The sequence below is a fragment of the Saimiri boliviensis genome, chromosome 4 (assembly GCF_048565385.1).
Source record: "Saimiri boliviensis isolate mSaiBol1 chromosome 4, mSaiBol1.pri, whole genome shotgun sequence".
Lineage (NCBI taxonomy): Eukaryota > Metazoa > Chordata > Mammalia > Primates > Cebidae > Saimiri > Saimiri boliviensis.
The window spans coordinates 125,585,697-125,600,327 of record NC_133452.1 but is presented as its reverse complement, the minus strand read 5'-3'; the positions used below and the strand labels follow the sequence as shown (position 1 = coordinate 125,600,327).

The 14,631-nt window shown below is 39.1% G+C and overlaps 1 protein-coding gene across 1 annotated transcript in view; it reads left to right on the top strand.

Moving 5' to 3' along the window:
* The window catches only part of PRIM2 (DNA primase subunit 2), a 313,573-nt gene that overhangs the window by 275,614 nt on the left and 23,328 nt on the right, over nt 1–14,631 (top strand). The window contains exons 11-12 of the mRNA XM_003926361.3: nt 7,843–7,969; nt 13,752–13,834. Coding sequence (XP_003926410.1) covers nt 7,843–7,969; nt 13,752–13,834 — 210 coding nt within the window. The remainder of the gene's footprint in view (nt 1–7,842; nt 7,970–13,751; nt 13,835–14,631) is intronic.

Sequence of the window (14,631 nt, the reverse complement as noted above, 5' to 3'; positions counted from 1 at the left end):
GAATAAAGAAATATTCAATAATAGAATAAGAGAAGGCAGTCAAAATTTTTAAATGGCAAAAGATTTGAACAGACATTCCATAAAATAGGGAATATCACTGGTCAAAAAGCACATGAAAAAGTGCTCATCAGGGAAATGCAAAGTGAGATACTATTGCCTACCCACTAGCGTGGCTAAGATTCACAAAATTGATAATATCAAATGTTGGGGAGAACGTGGAACTCTCAGGGATTGCTGGTGGGAGTATAAAATAGTAGAAGTACTCTGAAGAATTTCCGGCAGCAATTCCACTTCTATGTATTTATCCCAGAGAAATACAAGTATATACTTATAGAAGTTATATGTAATAATGTTTGGCCAGGCGCAGTGGCTGATGCCTATAATCCCAGCACTTTGGGAAGCTAAGGTGGGTGGATCACCTGAGGTCAGGAGTTTGAGACCAGCCTTGCCAATATAGTGAAACCCCATCTCTACTAAAAATACAAAAATCAGCTGGGCATGGTGACATACGCCTGTAATCCCAGCTACATGGGAGGCTGAGGGCAGGAGAATCACTTGAACCCAGGAGGTAGAGGTTGCAGTGAGCCGAGATCGCATCATTGCACTCCAGCCTGGGCAACAAGAGTGAAACTATGTCTTAGGAAACAAACAATAAAAAAGGAATGTTTATGGCCACTTTATTGAGAATGGCCAAAAACTGTAAAAGCCCAGTGTATATGGTAGAAAAAAACTAATTTTCTCCTACTATAGTCTCAACACAAGAGTTTTACATCACATAGGCTGAGCATTTATTAACTCATTTTCCAGCCCCCTCCTTTTCCTCAGCATGGAGAGTATAGTGACTAGATGTGTGGATTTTTCCCACACTGACCAGTTCTCTGACAGTAGCTGGATAGCCTATGTTCAATTTACTTCTGACAGTAACCAGAGTTAGGGCAGCTCTCTCATGGATTAAGGGCTCAGTCTTAAAAGACTGTGCCCTACTTGATATACCAATTGCCAGCAGTAGGTTCCCTGATTACCTGCAACTTCTGACCAGTTTGGCTGCAAGTGGGAGGTTACCACAACTCCCTTCTCAGGTTTAGTAATGTGCTAGAGCATGTCACAGAACTCTGGGGAACACTTACATTTATCAATTTATTATAACGGATATTTTAAAGGATACAGGTGAACAACCCAATAAGTACTCTGGGTAAGTTATGTTGGAAGTGACATGCACCTTCCGTGCCCTCTCTGGGTGTTGCATCTTCCCATCAACTCCATGTGTTTAGCACCCCAGAAGCTCTCCAAACCCTGTAGTTCAAGGATTTTTTTTTTTTTTTTTGAGATGGAGTCTTGCTCTGTCCCCCAGGCTAGAGTGCAATGACGGGATCTCAGTTCACTGCAACCTCCGTCCCCTGGGTTCAAGTGATTCTCCTGCCTCAGCCTTCCAATAACTGGGATTACAGGCACCCAGCTAATTTTTGTATTTTTAGTAGAGACAGGGTTTTACCATTTTGGGCAGGCTGGTCTTGAACTCCTGACCTTGTGACATGCCCACCTCAGCCTCCCAAAGTGCTAGGATTACAGGCATGAGCCACCACGCCTGGCCAATTTAGGGATTTTTATGGAGGCTTCATCACATAGGCTGAGCATTTAGTAACTCATATTCCAGCCCCCTCCTTTTCCTGGAGGATGGGATAGTGTGGCTGAAAGTTCCAGGCTTCTAATCATGGCCTTGTCTTTCTGGTGACCAGTCCCCATCCAGGAGCCCACCAAGAGTCCCCTCATTAGAACAAAAGACACTCTTATCAATACCCAAGAAGTTCCAAGGGATTAGCAGCTCTGTCAGAAACTGGGGGCACAGATCAAATATTAGAACAAAGGATGCAGCTAGCATCCTTCTTGCTCAGGAAATTACTAGAGTTTTGGGAACTCTATGCGAGGAACCAGGGGCAAGGAACAAATACACGTTTCTTATTATATCACAGTATCACATCCAGGTGTCCATCAGCAAGAACCCAGATAAGCGGTCTGCTATATCCATACAGGAGAACACAGCAATAAAAAGGAACAAACTGCCGATACGTGTAATGGCATGGATAAATCTCAGAAGCATTAAAGGACATGAAAGAAGCCAGACACGAAACACTTTATACTGTATGATTCCATAGATATAAAGTTACAGAATAGTTAAAACTAATCTGTGGTGAAAAAATCAGATCAGCAATTGCTTCTGGTTGTGGAGGGAAGGGAAGAAAGAATGTTGAGAAGAAGCAGGAGGTAATTCTATAGGTTGATGGAAATGTTCTACATTCTGATAGGGGCATGGGTTATATGGGTATAGTCACTTGCCCAAACCAATCAAACTATAGACTTAAGATATGTGCATTTTACTATATTTAAATTATAATCTCAAATTTAAAAATCTCACACAAAAAATAGCAAAGTATTTTCCCCTCTCTTATTCTGACTCTCTCATTCCCTTAAAGTATTGGACAGCCCAGTCCCACTATACTGAGCCAATTTTTGAAAGAAAAGTACAATTTATTATTTTTTAATGTGTCCCCTATACTCTTTCGAGGGCATAATTTGTTGTTGTTGTTATAGTGAAAAATAAAAGCTATCCAGAAGAACAAAACAGAACAGCAGTGTAAAGTTGGAATGATTTGGCAAGTTTTTTAAGTTATTTGATCCTGAAAAGTTAAAATCCCTTGAAGCACATTTATGCATTCATCCTTCCGGCCAGCAACCGATTATTTGCTCTTTCATTCAAGTGAAGGTTACTGAGCACCTCCTATGAGTAGATGTTCTATCAAATACTAAGTGGGCATGCTAGGATGAGTCCACAATCAAGTCCCTGCCCTTAGGGCATTCCTAGTTTAGAAGCGATAAATACAAAAATAAATTCTATTGCAACAAGAAAGGTACAGCACTATACAAACTGCTGCTGTGCGTTCTTTTGAGGAAGCAACATCTGCCTTGGGTGCTTGGGAACATTCCACAGAGAAAGTGGCATTTGAGCCAGTTTGTATGAATAGTTAGAGTGTAGATAGGAGTTGGAAGGAAGAGGACCTATTAAGGTGACTAGAAATTTAGTTGAAGAGTTCAGTGAGTCTTTTATCCTCCTAAACCTTTAGGTAAAGGTTCTGTTAATATCTACTGACAATAGAAGTCTTTTGCAGTAGCATAGTCAGTGTTTAAATTTGGACACCAAAATATTTTCCTTTTTTTCCCTCACCAATAGCAGCTAATGTTTACTGAGAACAAAGGATGTGACAGGTACTCTGCTTAATATTTTAATTTAATCTTCATAGCAATTTAATGCATTAATATTACTGTCGCTATGGAGTAGCAAAATTTAGGATTGAAATAACACCCTTTATAAATGGACAGGCTGGGAATTCTCTCCTAGGTTTCTTTGCTTCCAAAGCCTGGGATCTTCAAAAAGCCTACTATTGGTGTGTTGCTCTTAGTATGAGCCTAGAGAAAGCAAGCCAAGGGCAGCTCCAAAGTGTCTTGGGGTCACTTAAAAGAGGGGGGATTTACCTGCTTTCCAAAATATAGCCTGCCCACCTTTTGTATTTAAGTTTCAGTTCGTTGTCAGTATGTATAATTATTTATAAACTCAAAATAATCTGTTTTTATTCCTATCTACATGATACTTTTTTTTTATTATGCTTAGTAATTTCATGTATGAAAAATTGCTAAAGAATCATTCTCTAAGCTTTCTAGAGTATTCATTTTATAAGTTAAAGGATCATGGCAGCAAAAACTATAAGCTCTTTATGGCCATTTTACTCTAATTGTTAGACTGAGAACCTTGAAGAATTTACCCTTTGAAAATGACTTGTTATTCGGGCAATCTGGCTTCTCACTATTTAACAAGGGTTGGTTCAAGTATCCTGTAGGAACATTTGATGTGCTCCACAGCCACTCACAGCTTCTGATAATTTTGTCTGTGAAAGCCTTGATAGATCCCTGAGTGGTAGTTTAAGATTGTGTTACAGTATAAAAGTGGCAAAGTTTGTCTTTTAAACAAACATGTATTTTTTGTCAGAGTAGAAGATACATTTTTGACTAAATCTGTCATTTGCCATACTCTAAAATTCATTTTAGAAACTTGGTTCTCGGTTTATAATTTTTGCCCAAATGACCACTTAACATAGGACGCCTACCTAATCCCTCCCTCTTTCCCAGGAAAGTTGGGTTTTTGTCCAGGATTCCACCAGTATTGATTATTTCCTCTTGCCATATACCTTGTATGGGTTGTTATGCCAGGTGGGTGTCACCTAGTAGTGGAATTAGAAAATCATCAACCAAGGGCCCAGCATAGTGGCTCACATCTGCAATCCCACGGCTTTAGGAGTTCAAGGTGGGATGACTGCTTGAGGCCAGGAGTATGAGACCAGACTGGACAATACAGCAAGGCCCTGCCTGTAGCAGGGACACACACACACCTACTGTAGCCACAACATTCAGAAGGCTGAGGTGGGAAGATCACTTGAGCCTAGTAATTTGAGGTTATAGTGAGCTATGATCATGGCATTGTACTCCACTCAGGGCAACAGAGCAATATTTGGTCTCTCAAAAAAGTTAAAAAATAAATTTAAAAAGTCAGCAGCCATCAGGCATTGGAAAACATTTAATGGAAGCAGAATAATGGGATGATAGCCTTCCTAATGCCATAGTAGACCAAGGAGTACTTCACATTCACATAGTCCTTTTTTTTTCCCTTCATGCATGCTAGTGCTGAGGTGGGTGCAAAGATGTTACCTGAAGGAGTTTATGGTCCTGGAAGAACTAATCACCTTTGTGAATGTGTGATTAATAAAAATTAGCATGATAAGCTGTCATAAAAGAAGTATAGTTAAGTGCCATAAAAATCAAGTATGTTATGAAGTTAAATCTAGAGAGGTATAGATACGAGTATAGGTAAAATGCTATTGAAATATGTAGGAAGAAGAGAGTACTTCTGATTTTAGACTTTAAAAGGAAGTGTCATTTAAAATGGAGTCTGAAAGAGAGAAGTTATATCTTAAAAAGATTTAACTGGAAGCTATTATTTTTAAATAGATTATTCTTATTACTAAGAAAGTGTGGTATAATGGAAAGAACATGGGCTTTGGAATCAGACTTGTCTGTACATGTCTCCCATTTAATAACTGTCACACATCACATTGCATCATTCTTTGAAATTTAGTTTTCTTAAGTGTAGCACCATAGAAGAGTTGTGATGATCTAAATTATTAAATGGGATCATATAAAAAATCTGGAGGCAGCAGATGCTGGAGAGGATGTGGAGAAATAGGAACACTTTTACACTGTTGGTGGGAGTGTAAATTAGTTCAACCATTGTGGAAGACAGTGTGGCGATTCCTCAAGGACATAGAAAAAGAAATTCCATTTGACCCAGCAATCCCATTACTGGGTATATATCCAAAGGATTATCCCTTGTTGGAGGAGAAGCATTCTGATTTCAGGTGTTTTCATCCTTTTTGCGCTGGTTTCTTCCTATCTTTGTGGATTTATTCACCTGTCGTCTTTGTAGTTGTTGACTTTCAGATTGGGTCTCTGCGTGGATGTCCCATTTGTTGATGATGAAGTTATTTCTTTCTGTTTCTTAGTTTTCCTTCTAACAGTCTGGCCCCTCTGCTGTAGTACTGCTGCGGTCCACTCCAGGCCCTGCTTGCCTGGGGGGTCACCTGCAGTGGCTGCAGAACAGTAAGGGTTGCTGCCAGTTTCTTCTTCTGCTATCTTTGTCCAAGAAGGATACCTGCCAGATGTCAGTCTGATCTCTCCTTTATGAGGTGACTCTTTTGTCCTTCATAGGAGCTCGAGTGCTGAGCTGTGAGCTCCGTTGTTCATTCAGAGCTGCTGGGCATGTGCATTTAAGTCTGCTGCAACAGAACTCATAAACCCCCTTTTTTCCCCCAGGTGCTCTGTCCTGGGGAGTTAGGGCTTTATTTATGAGTTTCTGTTGTGCTGCTGGCTTTTTTCAGGGCTGCCCTGCCCAGTGAGGAGGCAGCCTATTTACTGTCTGATTGCAGAGGCTTTGCTGAAATGCTGTGGGCTCTGCCCATCTGCTGTGTGAACTTCCCTGCAGTCCAGTTTATATGGGTATAGTTAGAACTGCCTCTGCAATGGCAGCCCACCTCTGTAATGGCACTCTCTCTGTAATGGCGGGCTGCCTCAGCAATGGCAAACTACCTCCGTAGTGGTGGACTGCCTCGGTAATGGCCGACACCCCTCCCCCACGGAGCTGCACCATCCCAGGTTCAGCTGTGCTTGCTGTGAAACTCTCAATCCAGAGCATTTCCAATTGCTGTTTTTTGTGGGGGTGGAACCAGCCGAGCCTGATCACGTGGTTCCCTGCCTCAGAGCCTTTTTTTTTTTTTTTTTTTTTTTTTCCCAGTTGAACGGTCGACTGTCTCCCAGGTGTTCCAGTCGCCTGTTGAAAAGGCACTGGGATCTGTGTGATTTCCTGTGTGGCGACCCACTGCACTGGCTGAAACAGCCATGTGAGATTCATGGCACTTTTTGCCCAGGAATCTCCTGGCCTGGTTCCCTGTTCCAGTCCCCTTTTTCATCAGATGAATGGGTGACTGTCTCCCAGGAGCTCCAGTCGCCAGCTAAAATGGCGCCCAGCCCCGTGTATTTTGTATGGAGAACCGTGACACCGGGGCGCAGGCAAAACAACTGCGCCAGCCAAAACAGCTGCCGGGGCCAAACCAGCCGCCTTGATCACCCGTGGGGCTCCTCCGCCTGGGAATCTCCTGGTCTTTGGGCAATAAAATTCCGTCTGGAAATGCGGCGTCCACTCACTCTCTGTGTTTGCTGGGGGCTGCAATCCTGAGCTGCTCCTAATCGGCCATCTTGGATCCCTCTTGGGATTATATTTTTAAAAGCACCTAGCAAAAAGCCTGGCACCTGGTCACTTTTCATTATATGCTGATTTCTTTTCTTTTCCTGTCTGACCCATTTCAAAGTCCCTTCTGTCTCATTAGCTTGTTTTATGAACATGGAGGCAAGGATTCTGGGTAGGAAGCAGTTGTAGCATTTCATTCCTTAAGCATTTGCTGATAACTTTGTACAGTGGAAATTTAGAAGAAGGGATGATGTTGATGATGATGATGATTGTTATTATATTTTGAGACAGGGTCTCACTATATTGCCCAGGCTGAAGTGCAGTGGCACAATCATGGCTCACTGCAGCCTCAACCTCTGGGGCTCAAGCAATGATTCTGCCTCAGGCTCCTGAGTAGCTGGGACCACAGGTGCACACAACCATGCCCAGCTAGTTTTTAATTTTTTTGTAGAGATGGGGTCTCACTATGTTTCCAGGCTGGTCTTGAACTCCTGGGCTCAAGCGATCCTCTTGTCTTAGCCTCCTAAAGTGCTGGCATTAGAGGTGTGAGCCATTTCACCTGGCCTAGGATTAACTGTGTTAGTAGACATTTCAGAAGTACAATGGATAGATATGGGAATTCATGGAGAATTAGGGGAAAGTGGATAGAAAAGAGGCTAAACTGATTTTCTTCTAGTATAATCTTTGGAATCAAACTAAGAAGGGCAAATTGGTTATTCTTCTCAGGAAAAAATTTTCTGTGTTTAAACATGCAGGTAACATTAGTTGTCTTCCACCTGAGAAATTTGTTTTCTATAAGTTTTGTACTTTAAAAAAAATTATTTGTATCATAAAGGACCCAAATAATATATATCGCATAAATATACATCTGCCCATTAATGCTGAATGTATTCTATAAAATAATCACTTTGCACTCTTTCATTCTAGCTTGTGTTGCTGACCTCACTAGTATAATTATTGGCTGACTTTCTCTTTTTTCTTTTTCTCCCAATCAGTTTGATAAAGGTTACTCTTACAACATCCGTCATAGCTTTGGAAAGGAAGGCAAGAGGACAGACTATACACCTTTCAGTTGCTTGAAGATCATCCTATCCAATCCACCAAGCCACGGGGATTATCATGGTAAGTGCCTCCAGTGGACATGCTGGCCAAGTGCTGAAATCCAAGAGCTCCACTGGAAACACTGAAACAATGTAATGGCTTTTTGCATTACTGTCCGGACCTAGTTTGTAGCTTATGTCAGTCATCACTGTCAAGCTAGAGCTCCATTACTCTTACAGCAATTTGTCTTATTACTGAACTAGGTCAGGCCAGAGAAATTCATTCAGCTGCACCTTAGTTCGTGCTAGATTAGGCTTTTCAGTTTTCAATTTCCTCCTTTCTGCTCTTCTGTCTCTCTCTTCTGCCGTTTGTTCTACAAGTGTCTTAGATGGTTGATACAAGTTTTACAGAGCTTTTTGAAATTAGAATATTCTAATTTTGGAATAGTAGATTAATATTCCAAAGGCTAACTACTAAGGAAAAGTGTGCGGTTTTTTTTCTTATCATCATCATCTGATTAACCAAAAAGATTAAATGGGCAATTTAACATGCCATGGTATCAGCCATAACTATCAATTTTCCCGAGTTAGTTAAAAAGAAAAACAGAACATCTCATTTGTTTGGTATGTCCAAGAATGATTTAATAGTTCATATCAGTAAATTTTCTGGATTACCAAGGTTTACTACAGTATGTGTCAGAAGTGCCTTTGTTTTAGGATTCTAAATGAAACACTTTTTAAAAGACTGCACACTTTTGGGCTGTTAAAGATCAAATAATCATAAACAATATTTTTAGAAAGACATTCCATGTGTCCAAAGCCGTTAAAAATACCTATACATTCATTAGTTAATAGATGAAGAGGTGGCCAGCACTAGTTTTAGATAGGTAGATAGATAGGTAGGTAGGTAGGTAGACAGAGAGAGAGAGAGAGAGAGAGAGAGAGAGAGAGAGATCGATCTAGATAGATTTTTTTTTTGAGATGGAATTTCACTTTTGTTTCCCAGGTTGGAGTGCAAAGGCATGATCTTGGCTCACTGCAGTCTCCGCCTCCTGGGTTCAAGCAATTTTCCTGCCTCATCCTTCTGAGTAGCTGGGATTATAGGCACCCGCTGGGCTAATTTTTTGTATTTTTGGTAGAAATGGGGTTTTGCCCTTTTGGCCAGGCTGTTCTCTAATTCCTGGCCTCAGGTGATCTACTTGCAAAGTGCTGGGATTATAGGCCTGATCTGCCACTCCTGGCTTGGTAATGTATATTGAGTGGTTTTCACCACGTATGTCAGAATCCCTTGAGGTGGTTTTTTAGTAATGCAGATTCTCAGGGCCTACCCTCTGTCATATAAAATCAGACTTTATTTGCATGTAAACTGGGTGAGTTTTATGTCTTCTAAACTTTGAAAACCATAGATCCAGATACTTATGTTGAGGAAGGCTGAAGTTTTTCTTAACCTAGCAGCCATACCAGGCAGTTAACATATGATTAAGCTTGTGGCCAAGTAAAACTCCCAGGGATTTGTCTGTAAATGTCCAGGTTTTAGCATTTGTCTCTTAATCAGTTGGTTTTTATTAGTTTAAATGCAAAACTTTCTGTTTAATTGTATCTTGTTTATCCCAGTGCATTCCGTTACTATTTTGTATTTAAGTTAAACTCTGTCATTCAAGAAATATTATCCTTAGCACTTAGTAAACTCATTATTTGTTGGAAAAATTTACTTACCCCTTTTTAAAAAATTAATAAACAAATTTTTAGAGCTGTTTTAGGTTCACAGCACAATCGTGTTGGAAGTTCAGAGTTCCCATATACCTCCACACCCTGACACACATTCAACCAGCCTCACTGTCAGTATCCCACACCACACTTGTACATGTTTTACAATCAATGAACCTACATTGACACATCCTTATGATTCAAAGCCCATAGTTTACATTAGGGTGAATTCTTGGTGTTTTATATTATATGGGTTTGGGCATATTTTTAATGACAGGTATCCACCATTGTAGTATTCTGAAGAATAATAGTTTCATTGCCCTAAAAGTCCTGTGTTTTACCTTTTCATCATTTTCTTCCCCTAATCTCTGGCAACCACTTATCCTTTAACTGTCTCTATAGTTCTACCTTCTTAAGGAATGTCATATAGTTGGAATCATATAGCCTTTTCAAATTGACTTCTGAACTTGCTAATATGCATTTAAGTTTCCTTTATGTCTTTTTGTGGCTTGTTAATGGATTACTTTTTTGCCCTGAATACTATCCCACTGTCTAGATGTACCACAAATTATTTATTCGTTGACCTTCTGAGGGACATCTTAGTTGCTTCCAAGTTTTGGCAGTTGTGATTAAGGTGCTGTAAATATCTGTGTGGAGGTTGTTGTGTTAGATAGAAGTTTTCATTTTGTTTGGGTTAATACCACAGAACAGGATTACTGGATCATAAAGCGGCAGAGTGGCTGTACCATTTTTCATTCCCACCAGTGATGAATGGGAGTTCATGTCACTACAAATTCTTAAAGCACTTGGTGTTGTCATGTTTTGTATTTTGGCCATTCTAATAGATGTGTAGGGGTATTTCTTTGTAATCTGTACATTACTTAGGATGATATGTTGATTCTTCCAATCCATGTTTTTATTTACAATACCCTACTGGCATTATGTTGAAGTCTTTTCATAAGCGTACTTGCCTTCTGTATATCTTCTTTGGTGAAGGGTTCTTTCTCTTGTTTCCTTTTGGTATTTCAGTTACACATATGTTATACCTTTTATAGTTGTCCCACAGTTCTTGGGTATTGTGTTCTGGTTCACCCCACCCCCTCCAGTCTTTTTTTCTCTTTGCTTTTTGTTTCAGAAGTTTCTATTTGTTATATTCGCAAGATCCAAGAATTTTCCCCAGTCATGCCCAGTCTGCTGATGAACCCATTGAAGACATCCTTCATTTCTGTTACAGTGTTTTTGATCTCTAGCATTTCTTTTTTATTCTTTCTTAGAATTTTCATTTCTGTGCTAGCTGTTTATTCCAGCACCATTTATTGAATAGGGAGTCCTTTCTCCATTGCTTGTTTTTATTGACTTTGTTGAAGATCACATAGTTGTAGGTATGCTGTCTTATTTCTGATTCTCTATTCTGTTTCATTTGTTTATGTGTCTGTTTTTGTACCAGTACCATGCTATTTTAGTTACAGTAGCCTTGTAGTATAGTTTGGAGTTAGGTAGAGTGATGCCTTTGGCTTCCTTCTTTTTGCTTAGGATTTCTTTGGTTATTTAGGCTCTTTTTAAGTTCCATATGAATTTTAGAATAGTTCTTTTCTTATTCTGTGAAAATTAATATGGGTAGTTTGATAGAAATAGCACTGAATCTGTACATTACTTAGGACGGTATGTTGATTCTTCCAATCCATGAGCGTGGAATGTTGTTCTGTTTGTGTTGTCTCTGATTTCTTTCAGCAGCATTTGTAGTTCTCCTTGTAGAGATCCTTACTTAGATATATTCCCAGATATTTTGCGTGTGTGTGGCTATTGTAAATGGCATTGCGTTTTTGATTTGGCTTTCAGCTTGAACATTGTTGGTATATAGAAATGATACTGATTTTTAAGGCTGGGCATGGTAGATCATGCCAGTAATACCAGTACTTTGGGAGGCCAATTGCGGGTAGATCACTTGAGGTCAGGAATTCAAGACCAGCCTGGCCAAAAGGGTGCAACCTCATCTCTACTAAGTTAAAAAACAAAAATTAGCCAGGCATGCTGGCATTTGCCTGTAATTCCAGCTAGTCAGGAAGCTGAGATAAAGAATTGCATGAACTGCAAAACTCAGGAGGCAGAGGTTGCAGTGAGCCAAGATTGCACCACTGCACCAGTGACACATTAAGACTCTGTCTAACAAAGAAAAAAGAAATGCTACTAATTTTTGTACATTAATATTGTATCTTGAAACTTCACTGAAGTCATTTATTCGTTCTAGGAGCCTTTTGACAGATTCTTTAGGGGTTTCTAGGTATAGAATCACATCAGCAAAGAAAGATAGTTTGACCTCTTTTCGTATTTGGATATTTTTAATTTCTTTTTTGAGACGAAGTTTTGCTCTTGTTATCCAGGCTGGAGTGCAATAGCATGATCTCAGCTCACTGCAACCTCCACCTCCCGGGTTCAAGTGATTTTCCTGCTTCAGCCTCCTGAGTAGCTGAGATTACAGCTGTGCACCATCATGCCAGGCTAATTTTTTATATTTTTTGGAGAGACAGACAGGGTTTTACTCTGTTGGCCAGGCTGGTCTCAAAACTTCTAACCTCAGGTGATCTACCTGCCTTGGCCTCCCAAAGTGCTAGGATTACAGGCGTGAACCACCATGCTTGGCCTTTTCTTTCTTTAGCCTGGCTAGGACTTCTAGTAATATTTTGAATAAGAATGGTGAGAGTGGGTATCCTTGTCTTGTTGCAGTTCTCAAGGGGAATGATTTGAGCTTTTGCCCATCCAGTATGATGTTAGTTCTTATAATTTTGAGGTGTATTCCTTTGGTACCTGGTTTTCTGAGAGTTGTTATCATGAAGGGATACTGGATTTTATTGAAAGCTTTTTCTGTCTATTGAAATGATAATATGGTTTTTGTTTTTAATTCTGTTGATGTGGCAAATCACTTTTGTTGATTTGCATGTGTTGAGTCAGACTCGTATCCCAGAAATAAAGATTATTTGATAATGGTGAATTAGCTTTTTGATGTGCTGCTGGATTCAGTTTGCTAGTATTTTGTTGAGGATTTTTGATTCCATAATCATCAGAGATAATGGCCAGAAGTTTTCTTTTTTCATTGTGTCTCTGCCAGATTTTGGTATCAGGGTGATGCTGGCTTCATAAATTGAGTTAATGGGGAGTCTCTCCTTCTCAGTTTTTTGGAATAGTTTTAGTAGGGTTGGTACCAGTTCTTCTTTGTACATCTGGTAGAATTTGGCTGTGAATCTGCCTTTTCCAGGGCTTTTTCTGGTTGATAGGCTTTTTGTTACTGATTTAATTTCAGACCTCATTATTGGTCTGCTCAGATTTTCACTTCCTGGTTCAGTCTCAGAGGGTCGTATGTTTCCTGGAACTTATTCATTTCCTCTAGATTTTCTGATTTGTGAAAAATGCACAGTTATTTCTAATTAACTTACAGATCTATCTATATGACTAAAGAAAATGAGACTTTTCTATATTAAATTTTCAAGTATTTTGAACTTACCATTGCAGTTTCTTATTAAAATACGTAAATTTTTCTAGATTTTATCCTAAAACAATTTTTATATTTCTTCTGTATTCTTATTTATGTGAATATTTCTAGTAGCCTTTTATTTGTTTATCTCATTTCCATCCATGATTCTTTAAAAATTTTTATAGATTCTATGCTTTAGGAAATAGGCATATAGTTTACGTTTGAAAATGGTGTTAAATTTTTTTTATTTCTCAGAGTTTGCACGTTTTTCTTGTTTACATTATCTTCCTTCTCTCATATACATTTTATGTATTTTTTAGACTAGAACATAATAAGATTGTATAAAGTTTTAAAATAAACTATTATGCAGCTATTTTGTGATTCTTTGAGCTTGTTAGCAAGGAACGTAATTAAAGCCGTTTCCCTTCTTCCTGTTGAATGGACATCTTAGCCTGAGAATGCTGCAGTGTTTTATGTAACTCTTGAGCCTGTAGTGCCCTGATAACCATATAGCTAAGTCATCATTTAGATAAAAAGAAGAAAGCAGTTGTACCCATGGGCAATTACCTTTTTTATTAGTAAGCTGTTAGACAACTAAGGGAAGCTTAGGTGGTCTCTAGAGTGTGGTATTGGGCTCAGTTGTGGGTAAATAACCTTATTTGTGTGCTGGCTTATTTTTTGTTGTCAGGGTGCCCATTCCGTCACAGTGATCCGGAGCTGCTGAAGCAAAAGTTGCAGTCATACAAAATCTCTCCTGGAGGGATTAGCCAGGTAGGTTCGATTCTGTTCTCTGCATCTGCAGTAATGAGGCCTCAGACAGATGTCTCAGTTTTATTTAATGTTCTTGCAATGATGCTGTGTACTGCTTGTCAGGCCTCACACCAGACATCTTATCCTCAAGATGAATTAAGCTAAAACCTTGACTTTACTGGTTTAGACTCTTAGGAAATTTTAGTTCTTCTGTCTGCTAAACTGCATTTTAATTTTTCCTAGTCATAAAGGAAGGTGGAAACCTTTTTCCCACCTTAATTTGTTTTGCTATCTCAGTTGAGGACTACATCTTTAAAAATAAAATTTTTGAGCAATGCATGAAAGGTTATTAATGAAGCTTAAAATTAATGACAGCATATTTAATTTTGGGAAATTGTTTTCTGAGCAGATGATAATGTAGTACGTACTGGCTGAATGTTCTGATAGGCATCAGTTATTGCTATATTTAATCTACACTTCTGATGGTAGGCCTGATAGTTTGTCAAAATACTTTTGTCTTGTGAACAAAGGAAATAAGAAAGAAATGCTCAAATTGTAAAACCAAATGTTTAAGAGTACATTTTTTAATAAGTCTGCCTTTAAAAAATTAATATTGTGACATAGCAAAGACTGTTTTCTATAGTGTGCTTACAAGTTGACTGGAATTTTGAAGGAACTGGGAAAGAACTTCTGCTTCCTTAGCTTAAGAGGAACATTATATATTTTAGAGTTAGAACATCTAAATCATTATACATCTTTAAGTAGCTATTTTTATTTAAAGAAGATTGCCACTCTCGACAGCTTTACTGCTGCTTGTG